At 43.8% G+C, this 22,577-nt stretch overlaps 1 protein-coding gene across 4 annotated transcripts; it reads right to left on the reverse strand.

Moving 5' to 3' along the window:
• Window positions 1-698: 698 nt before the first annotated feature.
• Map3k8 (mitogen-activated protein kinase kinase kinase 8) lies at window positions 699-22,327 on the reverse strand. Of its 4 annotated transcripts, none has more exons than XR_003952522.1 (8): window positions 22,226-22,327; window positions 18,355-18,712; window positions 12,396-12,563; window positions 9,921-10,182; window positions 8,871-8,977; window positions 3,987-4,143; window positions 3,192-3,438; window positions 699-1,810 (listed from the first exon to the last, which is right to left on the reverse strand). XR_003952522.1 is itself a non-coding variant. In NM_007746.2 (8 exons), exons 2-8 carry the CDS (start codon window positions 18,688-18,690, stop codon window positions 1,680-1,682), a joined length of 1,404 nt encoding a protein of 467 aa, NP_031772.1. In that variant the 5' UTR covers window positions 18,691-18,712; window positions 22,226-22,327; the 3' UTR covers window positions 701-1,679. The 4 variants fall into 4 exon arrangements, 2 of the variants coding, with proteins under 2 accessions (NP_031772.1, XP_006526007.1); NM_007746.2 differs by having other exon boundaries at window positions 701-1,810; window positions 3,991-4,143; XM_006525944.2 differs by having other exon boundaries at window positions 712-1,810; window positions 3,991-4,143; window positions 18,227-18,712; window positions 22,226-22,316.
• Window positions 22,328-22,577: the final 250 nt, after the last annotated feature.

The following is a 22,577-nucleotide window of genomic DNA, read 5'->3' on the forward strand; positions in this document are numbered from 1 at the left end:
TGGTACTATTTAGACGGAGCAGCCTAGGGGAGTAAAGTTTGGGCTGGTGTTCTTGAAGAGAATACTGGGTTCCGGTTTTGCTTTTCTCTCTCCATCTCTCTCCCAGGAGCCATGGAATGAGCATCTTGTCCACTGCATACCACCACTGTGATACGCTGCCTCATTATAGGCCCAAAGGCAACAGAGTCAAGCAGCCATGGAGAGAAGCTGCTGAAACCTTGAACCAAAGTTCACTAAACCTTTCCTTCCTGAAAGCTGCTTATCTCAGGCATTTTTTTACAGTGCTGGGATGCTGATTACCATACAGAGACACGGTACACTGTATCCAGCACATATGGAAAGGCTCCATTCTATCACTTAGCGGTCTCATGTGCCTTCCCATTAAACTGTCTCCACTGGAATTTGGTGAATGTGATTTGATTTATAAGCAAGTTAGTTACTAGTGTTAGCATTCACAAGTAAACAGCTTACAAGTCTGCACTCAAGGTGGTATAACTGTATAAACACAAGATACAACACAGACTGGAATACTTTCCCCAAGTCACAGGTATTTTTCTGTGTCAGTGCAGCCAACCAAGGATAAAGCATTTACCAGTTCAGCATGAAGGCATTCCATGGCAACAGCAGAGGAGCCAGCCAGTGACAAAGTTTCTTATCCCAAACCTGTGACCCAGCTGAGAAATATACAATCCCAAAAATTAAGACAAAATACTCAGTTTATTTGGTTTATTTGACTAGTCACATTGGACTAAAATGTTAAAGTTCATTTGCATAATGTAAAAATATACTTTAAATAAGAATATTCACACTCTACAATATATGTATATATATGCATATATATATGAAAGATTCATGAATGAATTTGGATAAAACATACACAGTATGCTATTTTAACATAGAAACACTTTAAAGAAAATAGTTTCATTAATTACAACGGAGGCATTACCAAGAATTTACAAATATTTCCATTTTCTTGAAGGTCACACTTCTCATCCTTTGGGATGTACAGAAATTATGTGGTTTACACAGTTCTGTCCACATTTAAAACATTGTGTTTTAAATGTTTTAAGCATAGTATGTACAGTACAGTGTTTCCATAGGAACATAACAGAAACTGTCACTAGTGGCCTGCTGTCAGGTGGCTCTGAGTAAATCAGTTATTTGTGAGACACTAGCCCAGTGTATTGCTGTAATATTTAAGTTGTTCTATTCACACAATATACAATTAATTAAACTTACACTAGAGTCGACCAACCAAGGCTCAAAGAGCTACCATACAATACACACCAGAATATACACAGATCAGGCCTTCTGAGTTGAATGAAGACCCATGCTTAAATAAGAACCAAGAACAGGAATTTGAGGTTACTATCTTGTGAGGGCTATTTTTTTTAATGCCCATCAAAGTGCAAAGTGAATGGAATTATCACCAGAAATGATCCTTCCCTGAGCTTGCCACTCCCTCTGTCTAGTCCCACCACCTGAGAAATGAGAACCTTGGGCTCTGGGACATGTCAGAGTAGCTTCAAAAAAGGGCCACAGCTGTTCCTGTGTCACTAGAGGCCTCCTTGACCCCTAAAAACCTGGGTAAAATTCACTATCCAGGGCCGCTGTGTAGGGTCTGCAAAACCAACATTCAGGAGAGAAATATCCTGTTTTGTTGCCAACAAAGCCATCCATCAGCCGTATTCCAGGGTTGGTGGCCCACGAACAATATTGAAGTAGCCAGCCAGAGCTCCGAGGTCAATGTAGAGGGAACGCTGTCTCCTGAGCACTTCAGACTCTTCGGTGCTGCCTGTGCATGATGAATCTGCAGAGGCAACATGGAAACAAGGAGGAAATAACATAAGTGATTGGATGGCCCAGCAAGTAACAACTCCATGTCCCTTCTGTTAAGGAAGACCCCTGAGGGGCTCAAGAGACAGTCCCCAGCTGTGGCTCTGGCACAGATGGCTTTAAGAACGTCCTGGGCTACTTATGGAATAGCATACACAGATCACAGGGGTCAAATGGGGGTCAATGAAGACAAGGAATGAAGTAGAAACTCTAGCATATTCATCAGAACCTCATTTCCCCCTCCCCACGAGATATAGTGAAATTAGACAGGGATAAAAAATGCAGGCACTTTAGGCTTGACCTCTGACTTTTGATCTACGTGAGTGAATAGAAGCCTTCTCCAGGCTCAGAGGGTAGGGGTGGAATACACCAGCCCTCCTAGGTGGGAACGATTCATAGCCAACACGGCGACTTCAAGCAGAAGACAGAAAAGCAAGGTGTCATCAGACTGAGCACTTTCTCAGCACTCGGAGCCAAGGCTGAATTAGAAGCCTGCCCAGCCATGGCAGGCCCCACTCTCTGTTTCTAAAGTCAAGGGATACTCTGTTTCAAGTAACGCAGATCGGAGGCACCATCCAATGACTGTGTTACCTCAGTTCACACTGAAAATGGCTAGAATTCTGGTGATGGGTGAGCTGATCCACAGTGTTGCCTGAATGTTTTCTTCTGTCTCTCAGATGATATTGCATGATGCTTAGGAAGTCACCCCTTTCTGTTTCATTTAGGTAAGGGGTCACTATGTTGTGCTATCATCTGGGCAATCTTTCTGTCTTAAATTCTAGAGATGTGCCTGGTTGGTGTGTATGAGCGAGTGAGCGAGCACGCGCGCGCGTGCGTGCGTGCGTGCGTGTGTGTGTGTGTGTGTGTGTGTGTGTGTGTGTGTTGCAAGTGATGGAACTCAAATCTTGTACATGACAGGCAAGTGTTCTGCCTCCAAGTTACAGCTCCAGCATCTGTTTTACAGTTTATTTCAAAACATTTCATTAAGCTGCCCAGGGTAGCCTTGAACTCAAACTCAGTAATCCAGGCAGGCCTTGCTCTTATGGCCCTCCTACCTGTGCCACCATGCCCAGCTTCTTCTCTTTTTAAGACAAAGTCTCAAGTAATTGATGCTGACCTTGAACTTCTATCTGCCTTATCCAAAAGGTGGTATTACAGACATGTGCTGTCATGTATCATGGCTGACCTTCACCTCCGCCCCCTGCTCCACCCCTGCTCCCCAATAATACACACACACACACACACACACACAAGCTTTCTTGACCCACATCAGAGCTTTGCTGTAGACAGCAGGAGGGAGGCCAGTGGCTCCACACCCACAGGCATACACCCACACACCCAGCATGGTGTCCTACCAGCAATGTTCTCAGGAAGTTGTAGTTCCTTCCTGCTCAGCAGCCTCTTCCGTTCAAAGAGGGCAGAGTCCAGACTCTGACATCGTGGCTGGTCCTCTCTTGGGGGATTCAGGGCTTCATGTTTCAGTAGGTCTGCTGCTTTGGGGCGGTGGTTGGGGTTCCTCTCCAGGGCAGCTTCTATCAGCTCCCTCATGCCTGGACTGCAGTCACCAGCGATGTCTTCCAGGGGAGGTGCCTGCTTGTGGATCTGCCAACAAACCAGCTCTGTAAGCATGGATGGAGTAGAGGTATATCTTCTGCAGGAAAGGCTAGGGGAGAGACCTATTGCCTACTGCATGATCTAGCAAATACTCTCCAACTTCCTAGGGTTGGTTAAACCACCTTTGGTTTAAAGCTGGGTTTAAAGTAGCTGTGACAGCTTCTTATGGGGGTCCAACAGTGGGTACTGCAGCAGAGAAATACCTGCATCTTCTTCCTCCCAAGCTCTGTTCTATGCTAGGTTATTCAGCAAAGCAAAGGGAGGTTGAGGGGAACAGAGAACAAAACTACTATATTTTCTTATTTTAAAAAGAACTGACAGAGTTGTCCGAATCTGATGTTTCTAAGTGTGTCTTATCACACAGTGGGATAGCATGTAAATTCTGTCCCCTCATTTCAGTCAGTTTGCATTCGAACAGCCTTTCATGTCAATAACAGAATTGGGAGCCACGTCTCCTAGGTCGCAGTTCTCCCATTACCCTATCGTCTTGGTATGAGGTGGTGGGATGCACTTGGGAAAGCCCAGCTGACACTCACTTACAATGTATAGGTAGGAGGGATAGGCTGATCGAGGGTAGCGCTTCACCCAGGGTGGGGTGCCTGTCTGCATGTGGATGAGTGTGGCTCCAAGGCTGTAGATGTCGGCTTTTGTGGAATGGCCCCGACATAGGATCACCTCTGGGCTCATGTATATCTGAAAAAGATGAGGAAAGTTTCATTTATCTGCCTCTCTTCTCCATGTCCAGTTCTAGAAGCTGGCTCCTTTGCCTCTGTGGTATTTGCTGCATGCCCTGGCTTTCAGAGGGAATGCTACTGCAGTATCCCTCAAGCCAAGGAAAATCCCAGCACGTTCTCTAGAGTCAGGACAACTTGGATGGAGTCGTCACTGCAGTATGACAAGAGCAGCTCTGTCCCTGGACTGAACACACAACAGATCTAACAGCAAAGGATTAGGTTTCTGAACCTGCTGACTCCCGCTGGTCTGAGTTCTGTAGATGCTCATCAGGTACACATGATTGACTATTACAGCAATTCTTTTAGACTTAGCCAAGACTACACCTATATTTCTCCCATTTATCATTTAATTGCCAAACGGTGGCGGAATCCTGCAGGATTTTTACAACAGTGGCTTAGAAGGGAAGAACCTAGACAAATAAAGGGTAAAGCTGGGAAAATGGCCCAGGAAGTCATTTATATCTGCCAAGTATCCCAGCAACTAAATAGCAAATGTCTGAGACAGCAAGAGTGTGCACATTCTGAGCCTGAAGCAAAAGGACTGCCACTAGCTCAAGGATAGCTTAGGCTACAGACAGAGGCCTTTCTGCCCCCAAAGAATAGATACAAAAAATAACAAAATACAGCATCATTTGCATTTGATTTCCCAAGCTGATGCTGAGTAAATAAGGATAGTTTCTGTAAATTTTGCTTTTCTAAATTTAAGATGAAAAGGTAAAAGAAAGACCTGGCCACCAATAATCTGTAGTTAGGTCTGTCACAGACATAGAGTGTAGGGCTGTCACAGACTCAGAGTGTAAGGCTGTCACAGACAAATCCTGTAGGGCTGTCACAGACACAGAACACTAGTGTTCTAATTAACACTATAGGCTGCATAACTCTAATTTAAAAGTACAAAGCCTTCCAAAATCGAAAGCTTTTGAGTTGGATGATGCCACATGTGGAAAATTCCACATCTGCCCTCATATGACTGGTCACAGTAAGACACAGCCACTCTGAGAATAGCCTGCTAAGTGTCCTTCAGGTTAATGAACCCTGTGCCTCTACTTGGGTCCCATCCTTGGGACACCTCACCACTAACACAAATGCTCCAAGACCAAACAAGAAAAAAAGAGTAAATGAAGGGATGGGGGAGGAAAGAAAACAGAATAATGAAGGAAGAGATGAGAAAAAAGAGGAGACAGGGTGGGGAGGAAAGAGGTCAGGAGAGGAAGACTCACAAGTATGAACCACTCGGGATTCAAATCCCTTCAGGTATGAAGTTTAAAAAGGTTTTATGCTGTTGTGTGAACATGGGGAAAGGGTTGGTGTTCTCAGAATTCATTTCTGAGTAAATAAGTAGAAAATCAACTTACAAAAACGGGGAAATTGCCCAGTTTCCCCTTCCTAGCAGGCTCAACTCCTTCCTAAAACACACTTCTTCTTCTTCCCCAGCAAGCCGGCTGTAGCCGAGCTCCATGCTCATCCACTTTCCCTGCAGACAATGCACTGCAGATGTCTCTTCACTTTTTAAATAAGCACAATCTCATTCACAGAATTACAAATTAGTCAACTTTGTACCCCACGATCAACAAGAAGTTACGCGTGTAGTTTGCCAAGAAGAGGGGACTTCCTGTTGAAACTTACCGTAATCGAATACAGTGAAGAAAGAAATGATGTGTGCTTACTGTCAGTGGGGGATGCCTGCCTCCTCTCCCTCTGTCACACAGAGTGGGAACGAAGCAAATGGACACATGGGTGGGATCCCAGCTCTCTATGCCCTCATGCCCAGCCTATGATTGGAGCTGCCAGTATCCGTCTGCCATGGTGCAGACTTCTGGCACACAGCCAGGAGCTTCCAGCTCAGTGTTTCTTCCTCCTCAAGCTCCGGAAAGAACCAGAGCAGGCAGGACAGAAAGGTCTATCTTTGGGCTGGCTGCCTGGAAGGCTTAGGACAAAACAGACAGCACTGGCCCCGGAGTTGTCTAACCCCTCAACCCCCAGGAATGAGTAATGTGCAGGGGAACTTGAAGTCAGAGCTAAGGCTTTTGTAGCAAGGAAAAGAGGCTGCCACGGAATGCCTGCATGAACACATGTGCCCATGATCATTATATGTTAACTTACAGAAGCTGATGCTAGACTCAGAAGAAAGTAAGAACTATAAAAATCAAAAACAAACAAAAAACACAACAAAGTAATTCTAGTGTGTTATTTATATTTCCTATTTTCCCCTTCTGATATATAAAAACCAGTAAATATACACCAGATTAACTTTGGGTATATGGCATGTTACAGTGTAACACTCAAGTTACTGTCTAACACTCTGATTATGAATGGAGAAAGGGGTAGAGGGAGCGAGGGAGAGAGAGAGGGAGGGAGAGGGAGGGAGAGAGGGAGAGAGAGAGCAAGCACTATCTAGAGGTGCAGTCTGTAGTTGTGAAATATACTGCAGAAATCTGAAACAGACATTGCCTTCCCAGCAGCAAAGCGATCACATATCCTAAAGGAAGTGAACCTGCCTGCTTGCCTGGTTAGTAATATCTAATTTGCTCTTTCATATAAGGAGTAAAAGCAGACTTGCTGAAGTGCATTAGCACTTCATTGTCCTTTGCACACTGATCACAATCAGGCCTCCATTTGTGAGCACTGTGCAGACAGTACAAGGGAGACAATTGATGGGGGCAGGGTATAAGAAGACACCCAGGCCGGGCGGTGGTGGTGCACGCCTCTAATCCCAGCATTTGGGAGGCAAAGGCAGGCAGATTTCTGAATTTGAGGCCATCCTGGTCTAGAGTGAGTTCCAGGACAGCCAGGGCTATACAGAGAAACCCTGTCTCAAAAAAACAAAACAAACAAAACAACAAAAAAAGACAACCGGATCAGTTTTGTACTGAATACCTGCAAATTAACATTGGCTGAAAATACTTCATCTAAATACTACTCAGGAGCTAGATGAGTATGCTATATGCCCCATAATTCTAATAAGTACACAGAGGCAGGGTCAAGAGGATATTGAATACAAGTCCAGCCTAGGCTATATAGTGCAACTAAGGCCAGCCTGAGCTATTCTAAACTCAAATAAGAAGAAAAGCTATTGAAGATCAAGATCTGTGACTCTACACCCAACCATCCTGGTTGAGAATCCCAGACCTAAGATTTTCCCCAACATTGCAAAATCTTCAACTTGACTGCACTGCCAGGAAATAAAAGGTATTTTTTTCTCTCTAATACCATAAATAGTTTTGTTTCTCAAACTGGTTCCAGGGAAAAGGGTGGAATGTCCTGGAACTGCACTCCTGACTAATGCCTAAAAGTGGAGACGCCTTCCAAAGACAACGTCCTGAGCATTAAGTCTGCTCAGACTTTCTACTGTGACAAAGCTCTCTTAAGCAGGAAACAAACATTCTTTAACTTAAAAGAGGCTTATGAACTAGTATGACCTCAGCACCAGGGAGGCTGAAGCAGGGGGATTATGGGTTCCAGGTCAGCCAGGGTTAGATACTGAGGCCTGTCTCACAGAAATCAAAACCGAGGAATCACCGAAGCTTACTTCTCCCCAGGGAGGGCTTTCTCAGTGAGCTTCGATTGGCAGACTAGTTACATTCTATTACTCCAAATTCCAACAGGGTGCATCTGTGCTCAGGACTCCAAGCTTATGCTGTCCTGGGGTGAAAGGCAGGCAGGCAGGCATCGGTGGCCACTCCTCAGTAAATGCTAACAGCCAGAGCTGAGAAAACTACTGAACCAGGAGTTGCAGTAGTCATAATTTGATATGTAGTAATGTGGTAGTTCTGTTTTAAATGTTACTCAGAATTTAGAGCCTGAATTCACAGAAAATACAAAACTAAATGCTTATTCTTCAAGAATTCAAACTCTGGCTCTGCTGGTGACTGGGTAATATCAGGCACCATGTTACAATCTGTCCGTTGTCTTCTTATAAAATAGGATAATAGCAGTCATCTGCCTGTTATACCAGTATTTACACACAATAATTTTAAGGAAGAAATAATTCATTTAAGGTACTAAGTGAACTATAAGTTGACTATTGTTCTCTAACAGTTTTAAAGATGAATTCTGAGTATCCCTTACTTGAGAAACTTAGAATCAAAAATCAGATTTAGAAGCTCATGTTTGGAATATTTGATATTTTTATGGGCTTTTCTTTTCACCTTGTCTGTCTGTCTGTGTAATATATACGACACTGCACATATGACACTTCCCACCTTGAGGCGGGATCTCTTATTCATAGTCCTGTATTCCAGGCTACTCTCCTGTGAGCGTTGGGGAAGACTCCTGTCTACTTAGATCTACCCATAGTCACACTAGGTCTACCATACATGGCTTTATTTGGGTTCTCAGGATTTGAACTCAGGTCCCTGGGCTTGTGTAGCAAGCACTTTACTTGGCAACCTCTCTCTAGGTCTTGTCTAGCTTTTTAGACGTTTGGATTAGGAATGCTCAACTGGTCCTCTGTTTTGGCACTGAATTGTCTGTAAGTGCTTTGTGTTGTATATATAAACAGTAATAAAAAATATCTATAAATATAACCATGCATATTTAAAGTCTTATCATAGAAATAGTAAAAAAGGTAAAATGTAAAATGAATTTGTTCTGGTGACAACGATCATCCAATGTTGCCATTTTGTCCCCTTCATTGCTGATTGTCACAGCATTTCCAGACCATCACCAATACAATCAATCAATTACCTCTGTTCCCCGGAGGTCCTTGGGAAGATAGACATCTTCAGTCATCTTAACACTCAGGCCAAAATCTACCAAAACAGCTTTTGTAGACATGAATACAATGTTGCTAGCTGCAACGAGAGGGGTTTTTAATGTGAGTTAATGCATCCTAACCCAACAGGAAAATCATCTAGAACAGCAAGTTCCAAGCAGAGCAGAAGGAAACGCTTCTGATAATGACTCAGGTGGTTCACCCCAGAAGAGAGAAGTAGGGGAGCAGTCAGGTGAAAACACCTGAGGCCTGTCAGGAACCCACCTAGTGTGGGCAGCTAGGAGCTACAGCCAGCAGGAAAGCTCACGGTTTTGGCTTCAAAATCTAAGATATACACATCTACTATTGAGCCACTGTTGTTAAAAATATATATGTATAGGGATTTCTTCTGATTAAATCTGTGTTGTCCGCCAGGCGGTGGTGGCACACGCCTCTAATCCCAGCACTTGGGAGGCAGAGGCAGGCAGATTTCTGATTTCTAGGCCAGCCTGGTCTACAGAGTGCAATTCAACATTAGGTATTAATTTGGGTTTTTTAAAAAGAGATTGTTTAATGAATTGTTGCCAAATCATGGCTCAAAATTAAGAGGTTATTTGTTACTCAAAAATATATGCCTATGTGCTTGCATTATTTAATCCTGTGTGTGTGTGTGTGTGTGTGTGTGTGTGTGTGTGTGTGTGTGTGTGAGTGTGTGTGCGCGCGCGCGTGCTGGGGATCAAACCCAGGGCCTCGTATAGGCTAAACAGGAGTTCTATCCCTGAGCTACCCACTCAGTACTGATTGTTTTTAAATCACAATACAAGGACAGAGGCAGCACATCCAACAAACACGTGGTCATCATCCTTGTATTGATCTCCAGTCCTCAGCCTCCCTTCTGACTGCTAATATTCCTGCTATGAGCCCCTTATGGAGCACAGAAAAGGATGCTGTGTCTGCAGGGAGCTGCCTGCCGCTGAGTGCCTTTGGGCTAAAGCATCTCACTAGCCCCATCTCACAGCAATAAGGCAGACCCCACTACTCACGTTTAATATCATGGTGGATCACTTTCTTGGAGTGCAGAAAATCAAGTCCCTTGAGAATGTGCTTCGTCACCCAAATAATTTCAAATTCTCTCATGGGCCCACAACTCTCCAGTTTCTCCAGAACAGACCCTCCCTCGCCGGCTTCCATAAAGAGATGGACAGTATCGCCCCATAGGACGGCACCATATAACTCAGCAATGTTCTCATGCCGGAAACAGGCCTGGATTTCCACATCCGATGGCTTAAACTGATCTATAGGGATCTAGCAACACAAAACAGGGGCAAGAGTCTAAAAACCTCAGGACAATAAAACAAATGCCAGACAATACAGAGCAACCAGAAAACAGGAAGCCAAAACAACACAAGGACACCTTGATGTGTATAACAGAGCACCGTGGTGTCAAGAAATGTTTACCACAGACTCACTTCTACATCATGACATCTTTAGATATGAACATTTTTTAGACAATGAAAAACAGGGTAGGGAAAACCTCACTTCATTTAGAGTTTAGGAATCCGAACAAGGTTTCAAAATACTGACTGAGCTAAGAATTTCCTATGATTGATACTCTTCATGTCCATGGCTCCTAGAACACTGTGTTCCAAAATTTCACCTCACTGTGTGATAAGATGAAGTCACTGGTCCCTTGACCACTTCAGACTCAAGCCTTTAAGAAAAGTGCTCACCAATCTTTACATCCCGTGAAAGCTCAGGTCTTCATCACTAAGAACTGTGATAAGTAGTATTGGCAGAGCAGAGATATTCTAAAATGTCTCCTAATATTGTGCTAGGGGCAAAAGAAAAATTGTAAAATTTCCAATATTGTTTTTAAATGATGCTGTGCACACATCTGGGAAAATAAGAAGTTCTTGAAAGTTGTCACATTATGGAAGGCTACCTTATTCATAAGCCTCCATCCTTTTGAGCCTGTCTGGGATTTTTAATTGTATTTTGATTCTAAGAAAGCACTGCCCTAAAATATGTGACTATAACAAATACTAAAGGAACAACAATCCCACAAAGCCATTTCCCCATGAACTATCAAAATTTAAAAATTATGATACTGGGTTGCCATTTTTTATAAAAGGTCTCCAGATAATTACAGTTTGGAAACTCTGGATAGATACTTCAAATAGCTTACTATAAGTCTTGTTTTCCTATTAATAAAAGATCACTTAGTCAGAATTTTTATTGTTTTGAGATGGGGATTGCACTATGTAGCCTTGGCTGGCCTGGAACTCACTATGAACACCAGGTTGTCCTTTAATTTATTATGATCCACCTGCCTCTGCCCCACAAGTACTGGGATTAAAGGCGTATCTAGTGAATCATAATGAAAGAACAAATTAAAGACTATACATTGCTGTCTTGTGGGTAGTTTGGGAGACTGAAACATGGCATCTGACAAATATTCATTATTTTGCTTTTTTGTTAAATCAAGAGTGGACACGGGCCAGGGATGCAGCCTAGTGATGGAGTACTTGCTGTGGATAAGTGAGGTCCTGGGCTCGATTCCAAGCACCACAAAGAGTAGAAAATAACATTTAACTTTATCACACTGTAAAATAATGTCAAACCCAGTTAACTGTTGACTGTCACTACAGAAGTGATTTCCAACTAAAACAAAAATACCAGACTCCACCAGGAATCCCCTGACTCTTTCCAGTCACTATGTCCCAAGGGTACTCCATGATCACAGCATTTAGCAGATGAATTTGTGGTTGTTTTTGTTCCTAATACAAATAAAACCTCATACACTAGATCTTATTTGGTGTCCAGCTCTCTGAACTTAAGGGTTCTGAGATGCATTCACACTACTTTAGCTGTAAGCCATTCATTCTCTTTGTGTTCTAGTGTTCCAGAGCATAAATATCCACCTGTCTGGCACCTATGAAGTTCTCAGAATGCTACTTCAGAAAACTGTGCTTAAGTGAACAGCCCAGAATTGTCCCACAAACGGGCAGACCTCTGCTGGGTGTCATTAAGCAGTGACATTCCAGATTTGTATATTCTCAGCTGCCAGTCTGCCCAGCAGTCCTCTGAAGTACCAATGCATTAATTTTAAACAGACATTGCTTAATAAGAGATAGGGTCATATCAGAAACTTGTACAACTGAGTTCAGCCCTATAATTCCGCAGTCCTAAGGAACACCCTGTCTTTCTAGCCTCTGTTGCCTGCCATGGACCCCTCCCCAGGGAACAGTAGCCAATATCTTCCAACTCAGGCAAGCTCCACTACTCCCATTTAAGGGAGATGGTGTGATCCAAGCCTTTGTCAAACACACCAAAACATTCATTTAATTAGATTACAAGCTACAAGACAACTAAGTAGAGATGTAGGAGCTGAATGGTCCCAAGCCACAAGCCACTCCAGAAATGACAGACACTTTGGGGTAGGAACCTTAGGTAAGACCCAATGTGAGGGTAAATAACCCTAAGCCAGGGAGTCAGACACACAGTGTGGCTGCACACACCAGTTTGCACGCCATTCTTTTCTTTGTCTTCATGTCTTGGGCTAAGTATACTTTTCCAAAGGCCCCCCGAGGAACGAAACCAGAGCCGATGTTCCTGTATGTCAGCTTCCAAGGAACAAGGAGAACATCCGAATCGATTTGGTAGCGGCCATTCTGGGGACTGATTACCTGTTAGGAAATACAGATGCTGAGGTGAGGCTCACTCAATAGAGGCTATTTTAGAAACAATCTTATACACAGCCCTTCAGTGCAGTGGTTCCATGTGTGATTCTGACAGTACAGGCTATTTTTAGAACTTGAGCAAGCCAGAGAAAGCTTGTAACAGACACAAGTTCCTGGTCCAACCTGCTCATATTTCTAAATGCTTGTGAGTAGTTAGCTGCTAAATAAAAGTTGAAAAATTATTTATCTAAGGAGTCTGATGACAGAGACCCAAAGACTGAAAATGAAGGCTGCACCCAGCCTGGAGGTTGACTTGATTCTATTTAAATGTGCTAACCTGTTTGTCTGCCTAGCTGTTACTCACCCAGGATGCACACAGAGAGAGCGTGGAAATTAACTGAGGCTCAGGGAGGACTATGGAGCCAGTGATATCAGTCATGAGTTGACAATGCTACATAAATAAGGAAGGGCAGAGTTGTTTCTCTTTGACTTCCTTGCTTAATTTAATGTGTGCCTACTATGGGATGGGCTTGGTGTTGAGTAGGCAGCCATGAGAAGAGATAGGTGGGCCCAGGCCTTGAAGGGTTAGAATCAGGCCTTTCAGAACAAGTGGATCTGGGCTGGGGGTGTTGCTCAGTGGTAAAACACCCGCCTAGTTCTCATAAGGTCCTGGGACTGACATCTAGCACTGCATACATAAACCACAAACAAAACATGCTTTGGTGCAAAGAACAAGAACAAAACGAGTCCTGTCCAAACATCAAGAGGTATGTCCTGAGAGCAATGTGGGATGCGGATTCCACCCAAGTCCACCATGGTGGGACATTCCAGAAATACCAGCACTGAGAAGGCAGAGGCAAGAGAGTGGTGAGGGCTAGGACAGTCAGAGATACACAGGAAGAACATTAGAAAAATAAATGAAAAGTGAGTACATACCCTAACTCAAGTAAAATGGTAGTCCATGGGAAGCGTGGCCTAGAACACGTTTTAAAAATGTCTACAGCAGTGGTTCTCGGCCTTCCTAAGGCTTTGACTCCTTAATGCAGCTCTTCATGTTGTGGTGATCCCCTCCCCAACCCCACCTACAAACATTAAATTACTTCATTGCTACTTCATGACTGTTGTTGCTACTGTTGTGAATTGTAAATATTTAATCTGCAGGACATCTGATATGTAACCCCTGTGCGCTTGTGACCCACAGGTTGAGAACCACTGATCTAAACTGTTCTGCAGGATAGTCTCCTAAAATGCCAGCTCTCTCCTCAGTGTGACTCATGATATTATGGCCTGAGATATCACTCCCGGACTTAGGAATGAAACAGTATTGAGCTGCCTTAAGAGCTGAGGAGAATGTGGAGCCCCTAAGCCTATTCCCTGAATGAAGAACAAGCACTTGATGCAACTGTAAATGCAACCAGATGTCTACTCACCATTAGAGGCAGACCAAAGGACTGCTCACTTAACCTCTATCATTACTAATTTAGCTCCACAGTCCACAAATGTGTGCTCGATGTTAGCCAGGGAAGGAAGCGAAGAATAACCCAATACTTGGATATGCAAAAGTCACTAAATTTTAACAATGTTTACAGGGTGCTTTTGCTGAGTTGTAACCCTGTACAGGTCCTTCCAGGAACTAAGTAGAGACCATGGTATTGTCTCATTTAAAATATAACTGCCTCTCCAAACAAGTGTTGTCTCTTGTTGCTGCTGAGGACACTGCAGTGGTGGTCTCTTCCACATTTAGCCAGAGCTAACATCTGGCAAGACTTTCTTTGGGTCCCCTTGCTTCTTGTCATTCAGAGAATGTTCTAGTTACCTATCTCCGTGTTTAACCCTTGTTCATGAAAGTTTGGCTTTGTACCAAACTAAGTGTGCTATGAACCAGTTCCACTACCACCCCCTTATTCTTTCCAGGGGGACATAGGGAAGGATCGGCCACTGCAGTCTGAAAGCTAAGCAAGGACCTGTACTTACCTAGCTGTTTTGCATTATCTCATTAAAGTCTACAGCCAGCCTGAGCTATGTTCGTTCTATTTTTCTTTCCATTGCATAGCTGAGGCTGGTTCCAAGGGGTGAAGCAACTTTCCAGTCAGTGCCAGAATTAGGTTTTGCACTTGATTCTGCCTAACCCCACAGCCAGAGTGCCCACTCTTTGTGTAAGGGCCTTTGGGGTTCCAGAAGGCTGTAATTAAAGCCATGCTAGGGTGCAGACTCAGTTCTTCAAAGCTGCCTGGACTCATCCAGTGAGGCCCAAGTTCCAGGCAGTGAGCAATCCACAGCGTTCCTGATTTTCTCCCTAACTCCAGGTCTCTCTTGCTTGAGTTTGACAAGGATGTTTAGCTTTAGTTTCCTCTTTCTAGGGATCCAAACAACCTTGCAGAAGAACCCTGTGATTCTATTTCTGTCAGATCTTCAACTTACCAAAGTCACTTTCCAGGACAGACACTTGACACATGCCATCTAGTCTCACATCCAGATTGCTGTTTTCTGTACTAAACCACACAGCAGGCAATACCTGAGAACATTTCTTAGGTATTTTATTGAGTTAGCTGTGTGACCCAAAGTAGGAGTGGTCTTCAGCTAAATCCATGGAAAGAGAGTAGCTAACACAAAGGCTAAGCTACATCTCTCCTACCCTCCTGGGGACATAAGTGGATCCTGATGTTCAGGTCTGGCTAGTAAGACGGGTAGTAAGAATTTCCATTTCAAAGGCAAACTACATACCAGGTTCTTAATTCAGAACTCTCAGCTACCACCACAGTTCATCATATATATTTACAGGAGTGGGAGTGGGCCACAGAGTAGAATCTAAGGTAAGGGGGATCAGAGATGAATTTCGTTATATATAAGAACTTGACAAATGTGGCACTGAACCTGCCTGGCTCAAACACCAAGTGGAGGGTTGGACTCTTCAACCCCAAGAGGATCATCATTCCAAATGCCACACCAGTAACTTTGAGTGAACGAATCCAGGGAGAGGTGTGTTTGGGGGGAGAGTAGTGAGGGGGGGGGGAATTCACATATAATTCCCAGGGTTGAATGCCTGGGAACTCATTTGTATTTTACTCCAGGTCAAGTATGAACTGGTTATAAATAACTTTGCACTCTGACACAGAGCAGTCTCTAGGCTAGTCTCCTGATGCTCTTTTCTTGGGTTCTGTTGAATATGAGTGCAATCTTTAATAACATATGTTATTTTAAGGGAAGTAGCACACATATAAATACACACTCAGGGAGAACTAGCCTACATGCCATGCTTTGGGTTATTGTTCTATCTGTAGCTCTACATCCTGTCTAATGAAGTTTGCAGCACTCTGTGTGCTGGCAGTCAGAACACAGCAGGTCTCTGTGCCTGCGAGCCTTTGCACATACTGTCCCTTCACAGAAAACACTCTTCACTTCATTTAGCTGGCTCCAAGGTGATGTTTACACCTTGGCATGGGTGCCAGTTTTTCTTGCAAGCCTGTGCTGACACCCTCCTTTTTCCTTCCCTTAGAAATCTTGTCTAAGCATTCCCACACTTGTCAGAGTGTAGGTCCTCTGTGGCTGACTGTGTGCTGTTATTTTACCTGCGCACTTGCATCCTGCAGCACCAGGCAGTGAGCTCCCTGTGGTACAGACTATCAAAATGCTATCTAGTATCTGGAATAGCCACATACACCATGGCTGTCCAGGTATGCCTACCAAATGAACACGTAGGTAAGGAAAAGTTTCTCTCCCTATGTAGGAAGCTTTTATGGACACATTTTACTCTGGACCCATTCTAGGTGGCAGCTAATTCTCTAAAGAAGAGAGATAAGGAACAGCAAAGCTAGCCCAAAGCACACAGCTCTGCTAAGTCTGCAGATGAAGCATGACAAAAGAAAGCTCGACTAGATGATAGATGGATCCACAGAAGGCACCGTGCCAGAGTCAATGGGGTTAAAAGCCATGCCTATGACCATTACGCCAGACCAGCTCTGACCAGAGACGACTCCATAGGCAATGACTTATGAGGCACACAGCTGTGACAGATTGCCACTGGGAACAGTTTCATTTTTAATGCCAGTATCAGGAAAGTCAAACACAGTCCTGAGAGGCCCAGCTCCCAGGCCTAACGAAGATGGATATACTTGCCCATGAGCTATACTACTTCCTATCATCCCATTCTTTCTGGTCTTCTTGCCTTATATTTTATATTCTTCCACATTAAAAGAAAATACAAGTATTTTTAAGATTATTAAGAGCCCTGCCTTCATGGTATCTTTGATTCATAATTTTATTTTTAGTTTGGACTTGCTCATGTGTTGAGCATGGCCTCTTTAGCAAGAAATGATAACCATTCAGTTGTACCTTTGCTGGTCAGGTTGTACATCCGTCTAATGACTGTGGTTTCTGGCCCTTTCTGTGTTAGCTCTTCTGGTTCTACCCTTAAAGAGAAGCAAGAAACCACTTTCTAAGAGTCTCTAAAATATCCCAGTATTCCTTATGTACCTGGACTGTGGTCCATCTCTCCTCATTGAGGGCAAGCACACCTAAGTCTCTATATATTCACAAGCAAGGACAATTAGTTTATCTCATTTGTATTCATTTATCAAATATGTGTAAAAACGAAAGAAATGCATCTGCACTGAATTTGTCACACCCAAGTGTGTTATTTTGAAGCATACTTCTCTAATTTTACCCTGCCTGAGAAAATCTGGTATGGCTACTACTTCAAATGATAAATTCCCATTTATAGAATGAAGTCACATCCTACAGACAAAGCATTTAGCCCACTGTTAAATGCAGTGTGGTAGACCCACACCAAAGGAAGTCACACCCCTATGTAGAATGTGAGCTTGCTTCTTACTGAGCCAAACACAGTTGACAAACAACTCACTTCATAGCTGACCTAAATTACTGTGCTATTTTTCATTAAATAAATGAGACAATTAAGATTATTATTATTATTGCTATTGTTGTGATGTCCTTTGTCCCAACTCAGGCTCTTTGGAAAGAGCTCCCCCAGCACGGGACATACTGCCATTTGTACACACCAAACAAAAGAGAGCCATCTCTACAAATAGGCATGTTTGTAACTTACCGCCTACTCTTTTGCCAACTGTCCTTTTTACAAAATTAGATCACCTTTTAACCATCGCCCACATATTCACCTCTGACACAATAAGGATCTGACAGAATGCCAGCCACACCTAAACACTCCACCTGAGCAACTACTGTGGTAACAAAGACTTGTCACAATATTTTTGAATTATCTGCATACTTGGGATGACTAAGCAACTCCATCACCGTGGGTCATCACCACTTAAAGAGAGTGAATCTGTGGGTAGCTATTTGCCACCTGTAAGCTGCAGTTCTATAAGAACCATTTTTAACCAACGTGATAAGAGAAAATAATTCTGTTTTCTAAAATATTAAGACAGCACTCATATGTCTCTTGACTGATGAACTCCAATTAAGACCCTCTCTTTCATGTATATAATGAATGAGCCTTTCAGTGAATTGTCAAAATAAATCTGTAAGGGTTGAGGGTATAGGTCAGGGCTCAGTGCTTACCTTACATGCCCTATAGTAAACAAAGTATATTCCCATTGCTTCTTCATAGGGTCACTACTAAATTACAGGCCCCTACAATGGAATTTGCATGAAGATCTTCTTCCCGTTTTTAAGAAAGAAGTGATTCTTACCAGTAACCAGATACAGTAACTTGTGTCTGGCAGCCATTCTTAAGCCAAGTTCAATGCCACTGTGCATTCAATGAAGCACTACCAGCAAAGCAGAGCACACAGCACTCAACTGATGAGAAGAAACATACCATATTTAATAAAATTCCACATTCTTGTGGTCGACGTCCATAAAAATGCTTTGTCATATTGGAGACATGGTTTGCAAATGCAAGCAGATCCTCCACGGTCCCATATCTGACAGATGACAGCCAGGGAACCTCCTGGCCACTCCGAAGCAGTGACTCCGAACGTTCCTCATTTTGATTGCTGTCTGGATACATGGTCATCAGACTGGGCTCATACACTCCTGGCTCTTCACTTGCATAAAGGTTCTCCATTATGTCTATGACTTCTGACACGTTTAAATGCTTAATTAATAAATCAATTTCTTCTTTCTCGTCACTTCCAGTGCTCATGTACTCCATCACTGTAGTGCCTGCTGGGAGTCTACAGAAGAAAACACAAACATATCCTTCACTATAATGTGTTTGCATTGGAGACCAAAGGGCCTGGAGATCTGCTCCTCTGTGCCTCTGTTCATAACAAGGATTCTTCTTTACTCACACAAGTGAATTCAAGTGGACAGTGCCAAGTTCAAAGGGACCTTAGAAAATCTTTAGTCCAGCTTGCTTTGCAGGGAAAACCTGAGATGCTTGGGAGGCACTGACTCTGGCATCTGCTTTAGCTACTGAAAACAAACTTTCACTAAACCCAAACACAGCAGAGAGCAGTCCAGGTCTCTCTGAAGACAGAGGTTTCTGCTTTTTATAATTACTGACCTTGTACAGCTTCATTGTACAGCTCAAGATGGCTGTGGCTTTAAAGAAAAAGTGGTTTGAAAGAAAATGAACCACTTGACTGAAATTCAGGAACTAACTAGGTAAGCAAGCTAAGTCCCAAGAGAGAAGCAAGCATGTAAAACAGCTTACTTGGAGGGAGGGTGTGAAACGGAGGGAGGGTGTGAAACAGTAAGAAGATCAGTGTGTGGGGAAATCTGGTGGGAAGAAATTAAACAGCTCTATAGAAGGGGACAGGAGCTGGGATCTATACGTGCCAAAGATAAACAAGTATCAGAAAGGTGACTCATTGATCTGTGAGTCATAGCACCCTCCTGACACCTGAATTTCTTTTTTAAAATAGCACAAAGCACACATCTTGAGGGTCCCAGAAAGCTAACTTAATACCTATATCTGGAGAGGCTTTAGAAGGAGAAAAGAGCCCAGGAAAACCAAATCTGCTATAAGCGAGCCACAGGTGAAGTTCAACTGACTTCACCAGCCAAAGTGACACTTCAGTCCCACAAGATCAGGTGCTACACTTAGGAAATGTAGATGACAAGAGAAGTCAAGCAAGCCGATAAAAAGTGACAATAAAAAGTGGTACTGTCCCTCTGGGTCCTGAGATAACTCTGCTCCCCTACAAGTGAGAAAAAATAAGAGCACCTACTAGATGTAAGCAGATTTCAAAGCCTGTCTGACTTAAGCCTCTCTGGAAGATATGTCAGGTCCATAAAAGCACAGGACCTCGGCAAGTGCTACAGTGCCAGTGCCGGGAGTGTGCAGGCAGGTGACTCCCTAGAGCTCACTGGCTGGCAACTTTAACTGAACCCATGAGCTCGAAGTTTAATGAAAGACCTCCCTAAAAAGTAAGCTGGGAAAGACAGCCAATGTTGACTTCTAGCCTCCACATGTACCAGCACACACATGTACTATGCATGTGGCACCTGTAATATATATGTACACACACTCGCGCACACACACACACATGTACACGTGCATTACACCAATACACACACACACACCAAGTAACAAAGTATTACTCCGCCAAAGCCATGCACCTGTGTCAACGTGGAGCTTCAGTTCAAAGTTTCTGGAAATTTCCACCAGGGACACCTGCACACATGATCAAGTCATGTGCTCCTGATGTGCAAATGAAGAAGGCATCTAGCATCCATCCCACATTAAAATACTCCTGTCTTCATGCCCAAATCTCACCACCAACCTCTGCCTATGAGATGGTTAAACAAGTATCTCAATCTGTACCTTGGTTTCCCTCATCTGCAAGGTGGAGATAATAATAGCGCCTATCATCCAATCACAGAAGCTCCTGCGCACAATCTACCAGTGTCTGGTGTGTAGTAAGTTAAGCTGTGTCAACAAGCACTAGGATGTGGACCTAGGTTAACAGACACCATGCTGGCCTCCTTTCTCATCTGTGAGTCCGATTTGACGCCTATTTCTCAGTCTGGTAAGTTTTTAAAGATTGTGTCTATGTTGAAGCAAAGGGGGAAGGCGAGCCCAGACAGAAAAGTCTGCTGGTGTTTGTTATCGCCACACTTAAATCTAGATCATGGTCCACACAGTGCCTTCCCAGACATCTTACACATCGCTGAAGAAGACTGTGATTCAAGTCCCTGACTTGTCAAGCTACACAGGAAGCCGTGTAAGCTGATAGGAGAGAGAACCTTTAACCTCAGTTTAGCATAGCCATTAGTTGCAGTTTCTGCAGCTGTAGAATTTACTAGGAAAACAGAAGTTAAAAATCCTTTGGCTTTAAGCTTCCTTGGTAAAGGCTCCAAGCTGAATTAGCAAATAAATGACCTGACAAAACAGTAAAGTTTGCGACTCTAGAAAGAAGGGGTGTGGGGGGAGGCATCCAGCACTGTTCAAGAAAGGAAAGACCAATTTGGGTTTGCAAACCTGCAGAAAGGCTTGAACAGAATGTGTGCCCTTATAATAAGGCTATACTTAAAGCCTAAAAAATCTCTCTCTCTCTCTCTCTCTCTCTCTCTCTCTCTCTCTCTCTCTCTCTTTCTCTCTCTCTCTCTCTCTCTCACACACACACACACACACACACACACACACACACACACACACACACACACACACGGCTATATGGGAACAAGACAGAGAGGGGGAGGACAGGGAGATGGAAGGATGTTTAATTCTGAAACTTTCTACAGAGCTTGCTCAATTCCTGAGAGGCTCTTGCCACAAAGATCTGCTGCCCAGCAAACCAGTGCCCCAACAGCCTCTGGAGCCTGAGGAGCATCCTACACCCTCCTGGCTCAACTAAGCAGACCACACATTAGCTTATGGTTTCTGAGCTACACAGACCAGCATCCCTTTCTGTGCATGATGAAGCCACTCCAGTTTAGTGACAAATGTGCTCAGCTTAAAATGCCTGATCCTGGACTCGGGTCAAAATCCTCTCCAAAACCCATATGTCCTAGCAGGATGGAGAGTTAGGGCAGTTTTAGAGACAGTTGTTCCAAATGCAGTCCAAGACTGGTGGGTTTTTTTGTAATTAAATTTCAAAATATTAACTATAAAATAACTTAGAATTATTTCAGAAAATAGCTATGAAAATAGAAAACAGGACTTGGCTGTTAACATCCAGACAGCGAACCTCGAGTTGCCCAGCAAGTAAACGCAGACTATATACAGTCTTGATATTCTGCCTTGCAGTGGGGGATAATGCCTGTGTTAGTTCCCATTTTAAAAAGGGATTTTCCCCCATTGAAACAACCCATTGCTCCTTAGGACATATCTCTTAATATATTTTTCTTTTGAAAAAGTTCCAGAAACATGCTTTCTAGCCCTGTAGAATCAAATTCACTCTTGTTCAAAACTTCAAGATGAATCAAGTCTACTGCTCTTATTCTCCTACAGGATAAAGTCTTTAAGGGCCAGAACACACAAGCCTCAATCCATTGAAGTTGGGTGCCTCAGCAGATGTCTTATAATGCTAAGCAAGTTTGTTGGCTTTATCTTTCCCAACCCCATCCATTTTATCCAAAAAAAAAAAAAAAAAGATTCTGTTTTCCTTTGGGATCCAAATATGTTTCCCACAACTCCCTCTCGACCCACTTGGCCCCTTAAGATAAACAAGCTTTGCTTAAGGTAAAAGCCCAGAAACTGAGCGACCATAGGGGTCCTTTAGGCTCCAAGTTGCACTCACCCAGGCTCAGCAAACAGAGTTCAGCAGTCCAGGCAGTGTCCCCCGCAGGAGGCGCGGTGAGCGCCAGTGCTCGCGTCCCGCGCCACAGCCCAGGCCTGCACTGACTGGTCACCCGAGATCCGGGAAGAAGGAGGAAGGTGGGAGGAGCCTCGAGTCCACACCGCCCCGCGGTCTTGCGCAAGGTGTTTTCCAGCTGTACCTGCGTGCAGCAGGCCACTCGAGTGTTCACCGGTGGGAGGCACGCTCCGTTTCAGAGTGGGAACCCCCGGGCATCCCTGCCCCTGAAACACACTCAGGGCACCCTAAACCCTGTTAACCTGAGTGTTCTGTGTCGGTGGGCAGCGGGTGGCCA

The sequence above is a fragment of the Mus musculus genome, chromosome 18 (genome assembly GCF_000001635.26).
Source record: "Mus musculus strain C57BL/6J chromosome 18, GRCm38.p6 C57BL/6J".
Taxonomy (NCBI): domain Eukaryota; kingdom Metazoa; phylum Chordata; class Mammalia; order Rodentia; family Muridae; genus Mus; species Mus musculus.

What these genes read in the sequence shown, in the direction of transcription:
- Map3k8 (NM_007746.2), bottom strand. Translation starts at nt 18,690, where the DNA reads ATGGAGTACATGAGCACTGGAAGTGACGAGAAAGAAGAAATTGATTTA. An exon ending in AAAGAATGGCGTGCAAACTG is followed by an intron (nt 10,183 to 12,395) that starts GTGTGTGCAGCC and finishes TTGTGTTGCTAG; the next exon opens with ATCCCTATAGATCAGTTTAA. An exon ending in ATCCCTCCTACCTATACATT is followed by an intron (nt 3,439 to 3,990) that starts GTAAGTGAGTGT and finishes GTTTGTTGGCAG; the next exon opens with ATCCACAAGCAGGCACCTCC.